General features: G+C 34.4%; 2 protein-coding genes across 4 annotated transcripts; both read right to left on the bottom strand.

The window, feature by feature from the left end:
- Positions 1-4,493: 4,493 nt before the first annotated feature.
- LOC112905601 lies at positions 4,494-9,518 on the bottom strand. Of its 2 annotated transcripts, XM_025978305.1 has the most exons (5): positions 8,966-9,518; positions 8,809-8,911; positions 5,249-7,399; positions 5,007-5,135; positions 4,494-4,903 (listed from the first exon to the last, which is right to left on the bottom strand). In XM_025978305.1, the coding sequence occupies exons 2-5, from the start codon at positions 8,906-8,908 to the stop codon at positions 4,659-4,661; spliced, it is 2,625 nt and encodes an 874-aa protein (XP_025834090.1). In that variant the 5' UTR covers positions 8,909-8,911; positions 8,966-9,518; the 3' UTR covers positions 4,494-4,658. The 2 variants fall into 2 exon arrangements, with proteins under 2 accessions (XP_025834090.1, XP_025834091.1); XM_025978306.1 differs by having other exon boundaries at positions 5,010-5,135; positions 8,809-9,518.
- A 1,426-nt stretch (positions 9,519-10,944) lies between these two features.
- LOC108742291 lies at positions 10,945-14,539 on the bottom strand. 2 transcript variants are annotated; one of them, XM_018477461.2, is made up of 3 exons: positions 11,700-14,539; positions 11,458-11,586; positions 10,945-11,354 (listed from the first exon to the last, which is right to left on the bottom strand). In XM_018477461.2, the coding sequence occupies exons 1-3, from the start codon at positions 13,867-13,869 to the stop codon at positions 11,110-11,112; spliced, it is 2,544 nt and encodes an 847-aa protein (XP_018332963.2). In that variant the 5' UTR covers positions 13,870-14,539; the 3' UTR covers positions 10,945-11,109. The 2 variants fall into 2 exon arrangements, with proteins under 2 accessions (XP_018332963.2, XP_018332964.2); XM_018477462.2 differs by having other exon boundaries at positions 11,461-11,586.
- Between the last annotated feature and the right edge of the window lie 5,358 nt (positions 14,540-19,897).

Here is a 19,897-nt window from a genome sequence, read left to right as displayed (position 1 = left end):
AAAAATTTGCTTAATTTGATTAAATCCCCAGTAACTGGAAGTAAGTCAACGGAATTAAATTTTCTAGATTGTAAAGTGGCTAATGCATTGGAAGAAATTCTCACGCTCCACTCCAAATCCAAAATTGTCAAGAAACTCAACAATATTTCGTTTCTCTTTAACTTGCCATTTCGTAAACATAAACCTCTTTCAATTCCAATGCACTTTCTAATTGAATACCCAACATCATCAAATCTTTCAGGGGTAAGAGCGTCGGTTAATTTGCGTACATCGGTATTCTTCTTAGCAAGCTCTACTGTTAACCTCCCAAGTTGCCGCATAGATTGCCTAATTAGCTCGGCTTGAGTGCTGCTATACTTTTCATACAAAAATACTCCAAATCGTAAAATAAGATCTTCTTGGTGACACTTTTCAGATATATCATCATTTCGCAATTTGTTTAAAACATTAGAACGAAAATATTCAGTCAGGTTGTGCCATAAATTCCATTTAGCAACGAGATACTCTCAATAGCTGGTAGTATTGATTTTTCAGAATTTAAAATGTTTTTGTCTTTCAAGCAGATGCATGAGTATTTAAGATGGTGTCATATGTGTCTTTTAATCATAAAGCCTAAACATTTGAGACAGGGACCATAATCAGAATATTTTAGGAACTTTCTTTCTTGCTCGGTTGGTTTGCGAGTTAAGATCAGTTCTCCTTTTTTTAATTAGTGTACATCACAATTATGATAAAAATTGCCATTACGCGTCAAAGCATTAAAGGCTTCTCGTCGTTTCTTGGAAATTTTCAGCATTGAAGAATAATTTTCAGAATGATTAACGGGTAGACTTTGTGAAGCTTGTGCACATTCAGTATCACTTAATGGCGTATTTTCAGGAGTGTCCGGTACTATGGAACTACTGCGGGATTCTCCACTAGGTAAGTACTCAGATTCGGAGTCGCCAGAAACAAAAGGTTCGGGTTCTGATATTAATTATTCTTCGTCTTCAAAATTTAAGGTTCTAACATTTTGCAATTTCTCGAATCGGTCTAAATCAAATTGTATTGACGGTATGTTTAGAATTTCTGGACTAATAAAATTGCCGGGGGTTTATCAGTAGATGAAGATATTGATGCAACTTGGAAATCTGAATAACCCAAATTCATTACTCATAAAATGTGGTCCAGTTTACATCGGACACCTTATTTTGTTTAAGGAGCAGCCAATAGGTAAATTTTTTATCAGTATATAAGTATTTTGTTTAATATAATATATATTTTTTGCTAAAATGAAAGACCTTTTTTTGTGATTTCAAGTTGACATTTGGTTGAACCGCTTATGCGCTACCATTATTACTGCATAGAAACTAATAATTTGATAACTCTTTAACAAAAAGCAACTTTAAACTAACGAAATATTAACTTGTATAGTATTTTTAAAATAAAAAAGTCTTTCATTTTACTACAAAATGTACAGGATATTTCATAAAAAAAAAACTAAGTCGTCGCCATCCGTAGTGTCTAAGATAAGAATGAACAGCATTGGGATCTCGAAAACGGCAAGAGATGCGTGGTTGGTTTATATTATTATTAATTATATATTATATAAGAAAGTCATGATCGAAAGCAGTTACCTAATTACAATGCAGATTTAGAAAGGAAAACTGTCTGTTACTTTTTCCGTACGGTAAAATAAAAACGTTAGGGGTGGTGCTCTTTATTCACAGTCAGGCGATACTTATATACAATGTAGAGAGCGTTTCATACAGAATTAACCCTCCCTGTTACCTTTTTGTCCCTAAAAATATTTAAAAAATTTAAAAATACTATGTTCTATGTTTCTTTATTTTTTATGTACGTTTCAGAAGCAGCTTTTTTAAAAGGTCTCAATTTTTAAATGACAATATGGGATTTCATCCCAATATTTCGATGAAGTATTTTTGATATGAACAGTTTGATAACAAACAATCTCTTTTTTCACAATAGTTCTCGAGAAAACAGAATAATCCAGTCTAAATTTTTTAAGGTTTTTTAACGAAAAAGTGACAAACTCCTTTGTAAAATAATTTGGCTATTAGGTAGAAGGTATCAATAGTAATATTAAATACTGAACTGTGTCTTACGATTATGGCCTCATGAATTCGTCCAAAACACCTAATAAATTTTGTAAAAATTTACCCAATATATTTCTGCACTCGTTAAACCTTGCATATCTAGAATCGTTCACAACGATTGCACCACAAAAAAACATCAATTTAAGTAAAATAATTAACTGAAACCAAAAATGCAATGCAATGCAATATAAGTCGGGTATTTTGGAATTCTCTACCCTGCATAAAAAGTTATAATTTTTTGGACAGCCTATATATCTTTCAAGTTATAAAATTGCTATTAGCATATTTGAAAATTACGGAAAAGTAGATAAGAAAACGTTTTTAAAATTTAAAATATTTTCAGAAGTCAAAAAAAGACTAATGGGGGATTATTTCTACATCAAACGCCCTTTTCTGTACTTTGTTAATTTATGTAGGCAATCAGATGGTTACTTATTATTAATTACCAGCTCTCTATATTCCTTATCAAGGCATTTTGTGGTTTCATACCGCGGCAAATTTAACATGTTTAAAATTTTTCTACTTCTGGTTTCCATTTCCTAAACATCCCATATTATTATTATAATAAAAACTATTAAAAAACGCGAACTTACGCTAAAAATGGTACAACTGCCTGTGAAAACGTAAATATAACGACTTGACACGTTCTGGATACAACTACAAATGATTTAGTCATCAAAATAATGAAATAGTCTGAAGTACCCCACTCCAATTTCGTTCAACTTATGTAAAAGCCGGTAGCACGGTATATTTAAAGCGGCACACATCAAATAATCTTATATGCTGTTTATGCTACCTTTGTTGTGGCTTCCAGATGTGTATTGCTACAGATAAAGTGTACGCTACAATTGAGTTTAATGCACACATAAGTTGCCACAGCTAATGCAATACACAGTTTGGTGCATAATAGAGAGTCCGGTTAAAATTTGGAGTTAATTTCACCCCACCCCCCCCTAACCTTTCTGCCAACACCCCATCCACTCTCAATATCAAAAACTAAAATGTGTGATTTTCGGAAAAATATAAGTAAACAATGTTCATGCGGTAGTAATCTTATGGTGAAAACAAGCAAAGCAGAGTTTGGGGGAAGAGGTATTAATAATTTATTATTCGAGTGTCCCTATAAATCGTTATGTGTTTTACATTATATGTATTTTATAGAAGTTTTTTTTCAACCCCAGATGACTTTTGCACCTAGNAGTGTGTTTAGGGTGCCACAAGAGATGTATTTGCACTGTGTGTTATGGATGCCGCAGTAAATGCGTTTATCTGAAACTGTGTTTAGGGTGTCACAAGAGATGTATTTGCTGTGTATTTGTGTTAAGGATGCCGTATCAAGTGCACTTACCTGAAAATGTGTTTAAGGTACTAGAAGTGTGGAACACATTAGCGAAATTATTTAAACAATGGGGATATTTATACATGCGGTATGTATTCATACATACAGAATTAACACGCAATTATATACATAGAAAACAGACGTAGATTCTGATTCTATTGTCGTATATTATAAATCATTATAGTTTTTGTGGTAATCCAAAGGGGATGGGATTAGGTCTTTTTTTTAAATAATTAAGCTTTGACATCCATTAATAAAGTAAATAGCACTACTATCAACACACGGTAGATTAATTAATGGCCGTACTCTAACAACTCTAATAAGGTAGGTAATAATAATATATACAGCACGCGTGCCAAATCAGGGGAGAATTTTAAAGTAAGTGGGAAGTAAGGAGTGGGGAGAGGAGCGCACAGCACGTAGTCACTGCAGTTTTATTTATTAAAGTTTGTTTAAAATAATATTCAACGAAGTAATCAATGAACTGAAATATATGAAATTTCAAATAGAGTTGATATTTTGATATAGACGTGACTTCAAATTTCGCAGTGACGTCAGGGTATAGTTCAAATTGTAAATTTTCCGTTCCATCACTAATTAAAATTTAAACGGGGATCAAACATCGGATATGCGCTATTGGAAGAGGGTGTTACACCCTGACCTCATTGCTAAAAGACCCTATTTAAATAGCCCCCCCCCTAGTCCACAAAACCACCCCCATTTAAAAAGATGTTTATTTCGAAAAACACTCCAATTCCAATAACACCGTATTTCAAGAAACCACCCCTAATTAAACTTTTCACTGAAAAGTGAAACAGAAGTGAAAGTCTCTCTACTAAGAGAGAAAAACCTACACCCACCACAAAGCTAACTGAAAATGAGAAAAACCAATCTCCACCCGTAACGTCACCTTATCCTTTGCTGCATAGCAGTTTTCATGTATTTTAATTTTATTTCAAATAAAGAAATAATATTTTTTTTGTATCAAATAACTTATTATTTACAACTTTTCAAAATTCTAGCGATAAAAATTTTTCCTTCATTGTTTAAAAAAACAAAGTAATGAAATATAACCAAACCCTAGCCTAACCTAATCTAACAGAAACACTGAAAAACGTCTATTCAAATTTTATTTTGTTCGATTAGGTTAGGTTATGTTCATTTCGTATTAATTGGTTGGCACTCTTCATCCAGGTAGTAAAAAATATTGCAATTTTCACTGTCTACTTTTTATTTTTCTTATTTCTAGTTATAACATTTTTAACAAAAAACTTAATATCGGTCCATGATCTATTGCTAAGTAAATTGTCATGCTCCTCTTTAATTTTGGTACACATATCCTTTCCCGGTACGATTTCATTTTTTATCTCCATTTTAAATTTGTTCAGTAATACTTCCTTTTCTGAATCATTCCACGGAATTCTACCCAAAGCCGCTTCTCTCTTTGTCCTTTTACGTTTATTACTTTCTAAGAAAAAAAAGATATAATCCCCTTAGCTATGTTCTTGCAATGGTATAATACTAACACCCGTATAAAATAACTGTAAAATTAGAATAACAAATTTACGTACTACCTTTTTGTTTCTCCTTTCCAATGAATGGGTCAAATAATTCTTCCCCTTTCTTCATAATTTCTTCATCTTCCCCATCATCAGCTTCGTCGTCATTATCAAATGGATCCTCTTCTATGGGTGGTAAATCTAAGAAAATATTTGACTTGGATAACTTACCAATGATAATATCCCATACTGTGTGTATTTTTAAACAACGTTCTTACAGAATTCACAATAAAAATAATTATAATTTACTTTACCTTTTACTTCAATATCCTCCAAAGATTTTCCAGCAAATGCATGTGCTTTCCCTTGATCTACTGCAAGAAGTAACCTACTAACTTTGGTTAGCTCAACTGTATTTTCATGGAGGCGATAAAATTCACGATGGACTCTTATATCGTGGCCCAGATGTCGCGCGAGCCAATCACACTCGCTTTCTTTGAGGTTAAATACTTGGCAAACGGTAGCTACGTACTTTCGTAACTTTGTGCTTGTTATTGTTTCTGGCGACTCCAAGTTTGCTTCACAACACCATTTTTTAATACAATCGTGACCTCTCATATGGGAATTTAAATCACCTAGCCGTGCAAACACAAAAGGATTGCCCTCTGGCACCTCCACCGCTGTGCGAGTTGCCAGTAGAAAGTCGACAGATTCTTTCATTTCTTTAGTAAGTAAGACTGGTACTTTCCTTCCTCTCTTTCCTATTATTTCTACTACTGTTAGAGCATTTGCTAATTTAATTTCAAATTCTGTTAATGATTCTTTCATTTCTGCTACACCTTGACTTTTCCATGATGCTCTCTTCGTGTAATGTTCAATTTTCATCCTTGCAGCTTCTCCTGAACGTCTTTTATTGAAAAGAATTATACGGCTTAAAGTTAGTGATGCTAGTTTACTCCAATTTTGAAAACTCTTTTCTCTTTCCATATTCTTCTTTGTTTCTTGAATCATGAATTCTAAAAATTTGCTTAATTTGATTAAATCCCCAGTAACTGGAAGTAAGTCAACGGAATTAAATTTTCTAGATTGTAAAGTGGCTAATGCATTGGAAGAAATTCTCACGCTCCACTCCAAATCCAAAATTGTCAAGAAACTTAACAATATTTCGTTTCTCTTTAAGTCGCCATTTCGCAAACATAAACCTCTTTCAATTCCAATGCACTTTCTAATTGAATACCCAATTTTCAACGCTAAAGAAGGAATTCCAAACTCAGTCCTTTTCGCTATTTCCTTGGATGTTATACAAAGCGACTTTGTCGCTAAGACAACATCATCAAATCTATCAGGGGTAAGAGCGTCGGTTAATTTGAGTACATCGGTATTTTTCTTAGCAAGCTCTACTGTTAACCTCCCAAGTTGCCGCATAGATTGCCTAATTAGCTCGGCTTGAGTGCTGCTATACTTTTCATACATAAATGCTCCAAATCGTAAAATAAGATCGTCTTGGCGACACTTTTCAGATATATCATCATTTCGCAATTTGTTTAAAACATTAGAACGAAAATCTTCAGTCAGGTTGTGCCCATAAATTCCATTTAGCAACGAGGTACTCTCATTAGCTGGTAGTCTTGATTTTTCAGAATTTAAAATGTTTTTGTCTTTCAAGCAGATGCATGAGTATTTAAGATGGTGCCATATGTGTCTTTTAATCATAAAACCTAAACATTCGGGACAAGGACCATAATCAGAATATTTTAGGAACTTTCTTTCGTGTTCGGTTGGTCTGCGAGTTAAGATCAGTTCTCCTTTTTTTAATAAGAGTACATCACAATTATGATAAAAATCGCCATTACGCGTCAAAGCATTAAAGGCTTCTCGTCGTTTCTTGGAATTTTTCGGCATACTCAATATTCTGGCAACTTCCGTCTCATTAGAATGAATTCTTTCAAAATGTCTGGCTAAATTACGAAGCAACTTATGACAAAAATAGCAGCTGTGGTCTTTATTCCGAATTCTCTTACCACTAGATGTTTTTTTGGGACAGTTTATTTTAACAAGTTCTTTTGTCTTAATTTTATTGGTGGAACTAGTTACACCTGAGGAAAAATTATCGGTTTCCTCGTCAGATTCCATTGAAGAATAATTTTCAGACAGATTAACGGGTAGACTTTGTGAAGGTTGTGCACATTCAGTATCACTTAATGGCGTATTTTCAGGAGTGTCCGGTACTATAGAACTACTGCGGGATTCACCACTAGGTAAGTACTCAGATTCGGAGTCCCCAGAACCAAAAGGTTCGGGTTCTGATATTAATTCTTCTTCGTCTTCAAAATTTAAGGTTCTAACATTTTGTAATTTCTCGAATCGGTCTAAATCAAATTGTATTGACGGTATGGGTAGAATTTCTGGACTACTAATTGCCGGGGGTTTATCAGTAGTAGAAGATATTGATGCATCTTGGAAATCTGAATAACCCAATTTCATTATTCATAAAATGTGATTCAGATTACATCGGACACCTTATTTTGTTTAAGGAGCAGCCAATAGGTAAATTGTTTATCAGTATATAAGTATTTTGTTTAATATAATATATATTTTTTGCTAAAATGAAAGACCTTTTTTTGTGATTTCAAGTTGACATTTGGTTGAACCGCTTATGCGCTACCATTATTACTGCATAGAAACTAATAATTTGATAACTCTTTAACAAAAAGCAACTTTAAACTAACGAAATATTAACTTGTATAGTATTTTTAAAATAAAAAAGTCTTTCATTTTACTACAAAATGTACAGGATATTTCATAAAAAAAAAACTAAGTCGTCGCCATCCGTAGTGTCTAAGATAAGAATGAACAGCATTGGGATCTCGAAAACGGCAAGAGATGCGTGGTTGGTTTATATTATTATTAATTATATATTATATAAGAAAGTCATGATCGAAAGCAGTTACCTAATTACAATGCAGATTTAGAAAGGAAAACTGTCTGTTACTTTTTCCGTACGGTAAAATAAAAACGTTAGGGGTGGTGCTCTTTATTCACAGTCAGGCGATACTTATATACAATGTAGAGAGCGTTTCATACAGAATTAACCCTCCCTGTTACCTTTTTGTCCCTAAAAATATTTAAAAAATTTAAAAATACTATGTTCTATGTTTCTTTATTTTTTATGTACGTTTCGGAAGCAGCTTTTTTAAAAGATCTCAATTTTTAAATGACAACATGGGATTTCATCGCAATATTTCGATGAAGCATTTTTGTTATGAACAGTTTGATAACAAACCTCTTTTTTCACAATAGTTCCCAAGAAAACAGAATAACCCAGTCTAAATTTTTTAAGGTTTTTTTAACGAAAAAGTGACAAACTCCTTTGTAAAATAATTTGGCTATTAGGTAGAAGGTATCAATAGTAATATTAAATACTGAACTGTGTCTTACGATTATGGTCTCATAGAAGAAATGAATTCGTCTAAAATACCTAATAAATTTTGTAAAAATTTACCCAATATATTTCTGCACTCGTTAAACCTTGCATATCTAGAATCGTTCACAACGATTGCACCACAAAAAAACATCAATTTAAGTAAAATAATTAACTGAATCCAAAAATGCAATGCAATATAAGTCGCGTATATTGGAATTCTCTACCCTGCATAAAAAGTTATAATTTTTTGGACAGCCTATATATCTTTCAAGTTATAAAATTGCTATTAGCATATTTGAAAATTATGGAAAAGTAGATAAGATAGCGTTTTTAAAATTTAAAAAATATTTTCAGAAGTCAAAAGAAAGACCAATGGGGGGGGTTATTTCTACATCAAACTCCCTTTTCTATACTTTGTTAATTTAAGTAGGCAATCAAATGGTTACTTACTATTAATTGCCAGCTCCCTATATTCCTTATCAAGGCATTTTGTGGTTTCATACCGCGGCAAATTTAACATGTTTAAAATTTTTCTACTTCTGGTTTCCATTTCCTAAACATCCCATATTATTATTATAATAAAAACTATTAAAAAACGCGAACTTACGCTAAAAATGGTACAACTGCCTGTGAAAACGTAAATATAACGACTTGACACGTTCTGGATACAACTACAAATGATTTAGTCATCAAAATAATGAAATAGTCTGAAGTACCCCACTCCAATTTCGTTCAACTTATGTAAAAGCCGGTAGCACGGTATATTTAAAGCGGCACACATCAAACAATCTTATATGCTGTTTATTCTACTCTTGTTGTGGCTTCCAGATGTGTATTGCTACAGATAAAGAGTACGCCACAATTGAGTTTAATGCACACACAAGTTGCCACAGCTAATGCAATACACAGTTTGGTGTATAATAGAGGGTCCGGTTAAAATTTGGAGTTAATTTCATCCCCCCTAACCTTTCTGCCAACACCCCATCCACTCTCAATATCAAAAAGTAAAATTTGTGATTTTCGGAAAAATATAAGTAAACAATGTTCGTGCGGTAGTAATCTTATGGTGAAAGCAAGCAAAGCAGAGTTTGGGGGAAGAAGTGTTAATAATTTATAAATTGAGTGTCCCTATAAATCGTTATGTGTTTTACATTATATGTATTCTATNACACACACACACCTATACAGGTCCACGTATTTTTGTGGCATCCCAACCTACACACCCAACTGTGGCACTTTTGTTGTCGGCCCCTGTACGCATACTACTAAAAATTACGAATTTAATGTGCTAGGCGGCGCTCGTTTACTCACCGTATTTTCGGAGAAAAAATTACCAGCATGAGACCAGCATGTGGCGTCCGTTGCCACAACAAATGCATTTATCCATAAGTGTGTTTAGGGTGCCACAAGAGATGTATTTGCACTGTGTGTTATGGATGCCGCAGTAAATGCGTTTATCTGAAACTGTGTTTAGGGTGTCACAAGAGATGTATTTGCTGTGTATTTGTGTTAAGGATGCCGTATCAAGTGCACTTACCTGAAAATGTGTTTAAGGTACTAGAAGTGTGGAACACATTAGCGAAATTATTTAAACAATGGGGATATTTATACATGCGGTATGTATTCATACATACAGAATTAACACGCAATTATATACATAGAAAACAGACGTAGATTCTGATTCTATTGTCGTATATTATAAATCATTATAGTTTTTGTGGTAATCCAAAGGGGATGGGATTAGGTCTTTTTTTTAAATAATTAAGCTTTGACATCCATTAATAAAGTAAATAGCACTACTATCAACACACGGTAGATTAATTAATGGCCGTACTCTAACAACTCTAATAAGGTAGGTAATAATAATATATACAGCACGCGTGCCAAATCAGGGGAGAATTTTAAAGTAAGTGGGAAGTAAGGAGTGGGGAGAGGAGCGCACAGCACGTAGTCACTGCAGTTTTATTTATTAAAGTTTGTTTAAAATAATATTCAACGAAGTAATCAATGAACTGAAATATATGAAATTTCAAATAGAGTTGATATTTTGATATAGACGTGACTTCAAATTTCGCAGTGACGTCAGGGTATAGTTCAAATTGTAAATTTTCCGTTCCATCACTAATTAAAATTTAAACGGGGATCAAACATCGGATATGCGCTATTGGAAGAGGGTGTTACACCCTGACCTCATTGCTAAAAGACCCTATTTAAATAGCCCCCCCCCTAGTCCACAAAACCACCCCCATTTAAAAAGATGTTTATTTCGAAAAACACTCCAATTCCAATAACACCGTATTTCAAGAAACCACCCCTAATTAAACTTTTCACTGAAAAGTGAAACAGAAGTGAAAGTCTCTCTACTAAGAGAGAAAAACCTACACCCACCACAAAGCTAACTGAAAATGAGAAAAACCAATCTCCACCCGTAACGTCACCTTATCCTTTGCTGCATAGCAGTTTTCATGTATTTTAATTTTATTTCAAATAAAGAAATAATATTTTTTTTGTATCAAATAACTTATTATTTACAACTTTTCAAAATTCTAGCGATAAAAATTTTTCCTTCATTGTTTAAAAAAACAAAGTAATGAAATATAACCAAACCCTAGCCTAACCTAATCTAACAGAAACACTGAAAAACGTCTATTCAAATTTTATTTTGTTCGATTAGGTTAGGTTATGTTCATTTCGTATTAATTGGTTGGCACTCTTCATCCAGGTAGTAAAAAATATTGCAATTTTCACTGTCTACTTTTTATTTTTCTTATTTCTAGTTATAACATTTTTAACAAAAAACTTAATATCGGTCCATGATCTATTGCTAAGTAAATTGTCATGCTCCTCTTTAATTTTGGTACACATATCCTTTCCCGGTACGATTTCATTTTTTATCTCCATTTTAAATTTGTTCAGTAATACTTCCTTTTCTGAATCATTCCACGGAATTCTACCCAAAGCCGCTTCTCTCTTTGTCCTTTTACGTTTATTACTTTCTAAGAAAAAAAAGATATAATCCCCTTAGCTATGTTCTTGCAATGGTATAATACTAACACCCGTATAAAATAACTGTAAAATTAGAATAACAAATTTACGTACTACCTTTTTGTTTCTCCTTTCCAATGAATGGGTCAAATAATTCTTCCCCTTTCTTCATAATTTCTTCATCTTCCCCATCATCAGCTTCGTCGTCATTATCAAATGGATCCTCTTCTATGGGTGGTAAATCTAAGAAAATATTTGACTTGGATAACTTACCAATGATAATATCCCATACTGTGTGTATTTTTAAACAACGTTCTTACAGAATTCACAATAAAAATAATTATAATTTACTTTACCTTTTACTTCAATATCCTCCAAAGATTTTCCAGCAAATGCATGTGCTTTCCCTTGATCTACTGCAAGAAGTAACCTACTAACTTTGGTTAGCTCAACTGTATTTTCATGGAGGCGATAAAATTCACGATGGACCCTTATATCGTGGCCCAGATGTCGCGCGAGCCAATCACACTCGCTTTCTTTGAGGTTAAATACTTGGCAAACGGTAGCTACGTACTTTCGTAACTTTGTGCTTGTTATTGTTTCTGGCGACTCCAAGTTTGCTTCACAACACCATTTTTTAATACAATCGTGACCTCTCATATGGGAATTTAAATCACCTAGCCGTGCAAACACAAAAGGATTGCCCTCTGGCACCTCCACCGCTGTGCGAGTTGCCAGTAGAAAGTCGACAGATTCTTTCATTTCTTTAGTAAGTAAGACTGGTACTTTCCTTCCTCTCTTTCCTATTATTTCTACTACTGTTAGAGCATTTGCTAATTTAATTTCAAATTCTGTTAATGATTCTTTCATTTCTGCTACACCTTGACTTTTCCATGATGCTCTCTTCGTGTAATGTTCAATTTTCATCCTTGCAGCTTCTCCTGAACGTCTTTTATTGAAAAGAATTATACGGCTTAAAGTTAGTGATGCTAGTTTACTCCAATTTTGAAAACTCTTTTCTCTTTCCATATTCTTCTTTGTTTCTTGAATCATGAATTCTAAAAATTTGCTTAATTTGATTAAATCCCCAGTAACTGGAAGTAAGTCAACGGAATTAAATTTTCTAGATTGTAAAGTGGCTAATGCATTGGAAGAAATTCTCACGCTCCACTCCAAATCCAAAATTGTCAAGAAACTTAACAATATTTCGTTTCTCTTTAAGTCGCCATTTCGCAAACATAAACCTCTTTCAATTCCAATGCACTTTCTAATTGAATACCCAATTTTCAACGCTAAAGAAGGAATTCCAAACTCAGTCCTTTTCGCTATTTCCTTGGATGTTATACAAAGCGACTTTGTCGCTAAGACAACATCATCAAATCTATCAGGGGTAAGAGCGTCGGTTAATTTGAGTACATCGGTATTTTTCTTAGCAAGCTCTACTGTTAACCTCCCAAGTTGCCGCATAGATTGCCTAATTAGCTCGGCTTGAGTGCTGCTATACTTTTCATACATAAATGCTCCAAATCGTAAAATAAGATCGTCTTGGCGACACTTTTCAGATATATCATCATTTCGCAATTTGTTTAAAACATTAGAACGAAAATCTTCAGTCAGGTTGTGCCCATAAATTCCATTTAGCAACGAGGTACTCTCATTAGCTGGTAGTCTTGATTTTTCAGAATTTAAAATGTTTTTGTCTTTCAAGCAGATGCATGAGTATTTAAGATGGTGCCATATGTGTCTTTTAATCATAAAACCTAAACATTCGGGACAAGGACCATAATCAGAATATTTTAGGAACTTTCTTTCGTGTTCGGTTGGTCTGCGAGTTAAGATCAGTTCTCCTTTTTTTAATAAGAGTACATCACAATTATGATAAAAATCGCCATTACGCGTCAAAGCATTAAAGGCTTCTCGTCGTTTCTTGGAATTTTTCGGCATACTCAATATTCTGGCAACTTCCGTCTCATTAGAATGAATTCTTTCAAAATGTCTGGCTAAATTACGAAGCAACTTATGACAAAAATAGCAGCTGTGGTCTTTATTCCGAATTCTCTTACCACTAGATGTTTTTTTGGGACAGTTTATTTTAACAAGTTCTTTTGTCTTAATTTTATTGGTGGAACTAGTTACACCTGAGGAAAAATTATCGGTTTCCTCGTCAGATTCCATTGAAGAATAATTTTCAGACAGATTAACGGGTAGACTTTGTGAAGGTTGTGCACATTCAGTATCACTTAATGGCGTATTTTCAGGAGTGTCCGGTACTATAGAACTACTGCGGGATTCACCACTAGGTAAGTACTCAGATTCGGAGTCCCCAGAACCAAAAGGTTCGGGTTCTGATATTAATTCTTCTTCGTCTTCAAAATTTAAGGTTCTAACATTTTGTAATTTCTCGAATCGGTCTAAATCAAATTGTATTGACGGTATGGGTAGAATTTCTGGACTACTAATTGCCGGGGGTTTATCAGTAGTAGAAGATATTGATGCATCTTGGAAATCTGAATAACCCAATTTCATTATTCATAAAATGTGATTCAGATTACATCGGACACCTTATTTTGTTTAAGGAGCAGCCAATAGGTAAATTGTTTATCAGTATATAAGTATTTTGTTTAATATAATATATATTTTTTGCTAAAATGAAAGACCTTTTTTTGTGATTTCAAGTTGACATTTGGTTGAACCGCTTATGCGCCACCATTATTACTGCATAGAAACCAATAATTTGATAACTCTTTAACAAAAAGCAACTTTAAACTAACGAAATATTAACTTGTATAGTATTTTTAAAATAAAAAAGTCTTTCATTTTACTACAAAATGTACAGGATATTTCATAAAAAAAAAACTAAGTCGTCGCCATCCGTAGTGTCTAAGATAAGAATGAACAGCATTGGGATCTCGAAAACGGCAAGAGATGCGTGGTTGGTTTATATTATTATTAATTATATATTATATAAGAAAGTCATGATCGAAAGCAGTTACCTAATTACAATGCAGATTTAGAAAGGAAAACTGTCTGTTACTTTTTCCGTACGGTAAAATAAAAACGTTAGGGGTGGTGCTCTTTATTCACAGTCAGGCGATACTTATATACAATGTAGAGAGCGTTTCATACAGAATTAACCCTCCCTGTTACCTTTTTGTCCCTAAAAATATTTAAAAAATTTAAAAATACTATGTTCTATGTTTCTTTATTTTTTATGTACGTTTCGGAAGCAGCTTNCACTATGAGGACAATCCAGAGGCTCTTAAGAACTTCTTCAGCTGAAGAATGACCTTCAAGGTGTCTTAGAGGTCATTCTTCAGCTGAAGAATGACCTCCAAGGTGGCTTTGGAGGTCATGGTAAGGGACTGAGGATGGACAGGCCATCGAAGTGTCACAGTATCCCTATAGCTATACTACTGCCATGTTCATTTCTAATTGAGTAACCTCAGTGATATTTACCCTATTTGAATTATTTGTATTACTAGTAGTTAATTTATTAAAAGAATCTACAGTTACATCTAACTGACTTAGGTTTTCTTTTAATATTTTTACCAAATCGTCGGAATTAATCGACATTAAATAATTTTACAAAATAATTGAATCAAATAGGATCACAAGTATGTCATAATATAAAAGGATAAAAGATGAAAGGAAAACGACTTACCATACTATTACCAATAGTATTTTCTGGATGCCTTGTAGATGGTAGTATTGACAGCGGACTATCTCCGATGGATTTGCTTCCACAGTGAAGAGATGGTCCTTGATGGATTTTCTTCTAGGTTTCCAAGTGGAGTAGGATACGCGTTCGTTGGTAAAATACATATAGAAATAATTAAAAAGTATAAAAAAATTGTAAAGTTTTCCTTGGATCTTAGAATGTTCTAGAAGTATTTTTACTTTCGACTGCTTTGAAACATGATGGATGTTTTTGTATGGAATTATATGCCATGGGAAGATCGGAACCGACCTTTCCTTGGGACAATACGGCGCCTATTGCATAATAAGGTGCGTCCGTATTAAGGAGAAATATTTCTTTGAAATTGGGAAACTAATATTGGTTTAGAAGTTTATTTTGATGAATATATTTATATATTTTGATAAAATAATTTTTTTTTGGAATTTAACATATGTTTATAGATAGTTATAATAATGCATAAAACAATTGCCCACACATAAGTATGGCTTATTCTCACACCCTGCGCAGTGAAAGGTTGTCTCCTTCCTTTTCTTGTGTTGGTTGTAGCACCACTGACATCGCCTAGATAGAACTCTTCCATTAGACCCTATAGCGTTTTTTTGTGGGGTATGTGTTTTATCTTTGATGCTCATTGGTGGAGACGGCTTTTCAGGAACTAAGCTATTAATTACATTCAACCTAAAGTCATAAATTGACATTTTGGATTTCGTATATTTTTTTAATAGAATATACGAATTGATTAGCAGCATTTGGAAAATGTGTAATCCTACTTTCTTATACCACCTGAGGGATTTTCACTCACATGGATAGTAGGACAACAGCTGATCCTGCCTATCAACACCCCCCATATATTTATTGTACTGATAAACCGGTTTGGGTTTTTCTCTCTCTCGATCCAACTTGTCACGATATATTACCGTTTCGTTTGTACACTGTAGAAATGTAACAGACGTCCCGCTTGTCCCACCATTCCCGCCATTTTCCAATCAACGCCCCTTCCTCACTGCATCGAAACACAGTTTCTCCTTTTTTTAGTTTCTGCGTTTTCACCTCAACTGGAATATTTTTGCGATCGAGTCTCAATGTACCAGTACAATAAGTTTGGCGACGCAGCAATTTGGTGGCAAGGTCGTAACTATTATAATAGCTATCCATGTAAACTGCATGGCCAACATCAAGGAGCCCTTCCATCGAATGAAGGACCACATTTGCAGCATGACAGTCTTCCACGCCACAGGATCATCGACTCGTCTAGCGAGAGATTCTTATCAGGGTAATAGATCTCTCCCATTTTATTATTCAAATAATCAATTAGGGGTTTAATTGTAAATAGACGGTCTTCAGGCTGGCGATCGTCCTCTCCAGGATTACGAGCGAAATGAAGGCATCTAGATACATTTATAAGAAAAGAATACAAAATAAATGCAACAGTTTACCTCATTATCAATAGAAATCTATCTCTGCTCATAGATTTTGCAAAGAAAGGAATGCCAAATAGCCTTGACGTCTTCCAATAATCTTGCAGACGATTGGCAGCTATAGAAAATACTACAAATGGCACAGTGAGCGTCATCTGTAGTACGATGCTACATTTGAGGATTACATATGCTCCAAACAACCATTTGTAGTATTTTCTAAAACGCGCTGTTAAGACAGCAGGTAAAGGTTAGTCAGTGTTCTGTCGGAGCTGCCTGTGACGCGCTGATAAGATCCAAAAAGATCGAAATCGCGATCAGCGTCTGGCAGTTTCGACAGAATACAGACCACTTCGAATTATTTTGTTTGATTGGTAGCTATAGTTCCCATATGCAAAAATATGCCAAAGAAAACGCTCAATTCATCTATGGTAACTTTGCGCCAGCGAGTAATTCGCGCCGATGGTGACTTTAACGAAGCAAGATAAATTTCCTCCGCATACCTATTGGTTTCTTTTGCAATTAACCTGTAAAAATTCTCATCCACCAAAGTATTGAAGAAATCAATCGGGCTTTTATCTGCAAAGATTACAAAGCTGGAAATATAGCCCAATCAAAAAAAAAAAAGAAACTGTATGTTACCGTCTGGCACAACAATAAATTCTATATGTCTAGTAAAGTTAATTTTTTGCATCTTGGACGTATCCGCAGACCAGCACAAGGCTTGGGGTTGCGCTAGTTTGGCTCGTTTAGCACCTGCAACAGGTGCGATAGATGTCGCGACAGATAATGGTTGTTGTCCAGAGTCTCCACAGTTTTCAGTATGATGAGGATCACCCACAACCTCTTCCGACGTCTCCACCTCACTGTGGTCGGAATATAGTCATCATCGGAATCCATCGCCCTCAATTCATCATCCAAGAAATCCTCATTATCTGACTCAAAAAGAGCTCTATCCAACTCTTTTTCATCTGATGCTGTATTAAAATAGTACCGTTTTTTAGCCCTTTGTTTCTACTTGCGCCGGAGGGCCCAGCTTCGCTATCCGCCATAACTAATTCGGCGAACACAATTTTCCGTTACACTGATACCTAAAATACACTCTCACAATATATCATAAACCCTGCCCGTACGCTAACCGAATGCTGATGCCTGCATGTTACCTATTATAAATGACGGTAGAAACCGTCACGCGCATGGGCAAACGCAAGGCCATGACGGTAAAATCGCCATGCACAACGAACGTGTTAAAAGAGAATACCACCGGCAAGTGATCAGATTCTACCCTATCAATTACTTCCATAGATCTCATTAACGAATCACATCCCCTATCAACCATGAGCACCAAATCTAATACCGACCCAGTAAATGTATTATCCCCCTACATATGTTACTCGTCCCAGTTCATCTCCCTTCGCTCTTCCATTTAATAATAGGCCCATTTCCTCTGCTAACTTTATTAATTTTTTTCCATGATCGGTTTACTTTTATCCGCAGTGTTAATTAAATATTAAAATCTCCAGTTGTTTATCAATCAACACATGTATTAACTTAATGTTTCATATAATCGTAATATCGAATTATTTTCACTCAGCTGGACAACACTATTACTGGTTTCATGTTATCAATTTAATGATCAGACTTTAATCTGCTTTGTGTATATACCTGATAAACTTAAAAAGTATTATTTTCATTTAATTAATATCAATTTAATGATCAGTTCAATTGTAACTGCTTCAGGTAAATACACACTTATATGTCATTAATAACACAGATACAGCCAATACACTACATTTGTCTAATGTGTATTTTTGACTCTTTCGTATAAAACTGATAATTTTTTGATTCTGTTGTTTATATAATTGTTAGGGTTGTTGAACTCTGGGAGTTGTAAGTCTGTTATATCTTTATAAGTTCCGTGAATTATTTCAAAGGGTCTAAATTTGGTAGTGGATTGACTCGAATTATTATACATGAAGATAGATTGTATCATCAAATTTGGAATGGTTTCGTCAAGGTAGATTTCTTTCAAAAATGTTTATTTTTTTCTTTAACGTACCGTCGATTCTAGCGGGCTGATAGCAGTCGGGTTGTCTGTGCTTGCGAAGTGCAAGTTGATATGATAAAGTTTACAAAAGTCTTTGAGATGAGGGTTGTAAAATTCTGTACCCATATCTACTAAAACTTTTCCTGGGAAGTTATGATGGTTGATGAAACTTAATCTGTTAACTATAGTAATTCCGTTTTTGTCTGTTTTGTAATAAGCTTTTGCGTTATTATTGAAATGGTTAAAGAATGTTAAAAATGTATTGTTTTCAATTGTTAACAAGTCAATCATAATGATTGCAAAGGATTTTGAATTAATAACACTTCGTCATTACAGCGTTGGTTGATTAGGTTGGCGTAACGTAATCCAAAATTCATGTACGGAAACTGGAACAAATCAAACGGTGTTGTAATTCTTGTTTTTGAATGATGATGCAGTGTGGATGTAGACTCAATGATAGCAACTCATAACAGTGGTACATATTATACATATCTTATATATATATGTATGTGGAGAAGTGTCAAGGTAAAGAATTTTGAAAAGGAAAGGTTGGGATGTGGAAGGGAAGAAGAGGTAATCAAAATGAAAACTTAGTGGAAGGCTGGAGTCAGCATAACGGATCAAAAGAGCTGACGCCTTTGCTCTCCTGTAGTACAGAGTAGGCAGGGAAGTGTGTGTGTATTGTCGATGTAAGCACCCATAGCTCTGTTACGGGTAGCTGTGATGTGGTGCCGCCAGTTTAGGCATCTGTTGAAGACGACGCCTAGGTAAGTGAGAAGAAAATTGCTTTCAATTTGGTCTCGTTAATGGAATTTCCACTTCAGGCACCAGTTTAGGATCAGGGATAGAGGCTTATTAATTCTCGCTGTACTTTGTAGAATGATTTTGGAAGAGTTTATGAGGGCAATGTCTTCAGCGTAAAGAGTAATAGTAGGGAAGGAGTGTGATATAGTGGGGATTAGGATGGTAAGAGTGGTGGCGTAAATGTTTATGTAATGTGGAACTGTAATAATTTTTTAATGGTGAAGAAGTGGAGTAACGGAAGAAGTGTATAGGGCGTAAAATTTGTTAATAACTGTGTACTGCCCGTTTCCGATTTTAATGGAGAGGTGTTGGAGAAGAAATGTTTAGCTGATGGTAGTGAAATTGGTGGAAGTCGAAATGTTTGGAAAAATTGTAAGTTAGTGTAATTAATAAGTTGGATGAGTGAGTAGTACAAGGAAAGTTAGATAATGAGATGTAGTATAAGAATACAAGAAAAATATGTGTAAAATCCCTTAGCGTAATAAACGATGGGGGTAACAGTGGAAAATGGACCCTTTATAAATTTTTTTGAAGCATAACGAGATGTAATCTTGTAATAAATTATGTAGTTAAAAGATGCTCCCGAACGAG

The sequence above is a fragment of the Agrilus planipennis genome, unplaced genomic scaffold (genome assembly GCF_000699045.2).
Source record: "Agrilus planipennis isolate EAB-ADULT unplaced genomic scaffold, Apla_2.0 scaffold353, whole genome shotgun sequence".
In the NCBI taxonomy this organism is placed as follows: domain Eukaryota; kingdom Metazoa; phylum Arthropoda; class Insecta; order Coleoptera; family Buprestidae; genus Agrilus; species Agrilus planipennis.
Note: the sequence above shows the minus strand (reverse complement) of the source record. Positions and strands in the feature narration are given on the sequence as shown.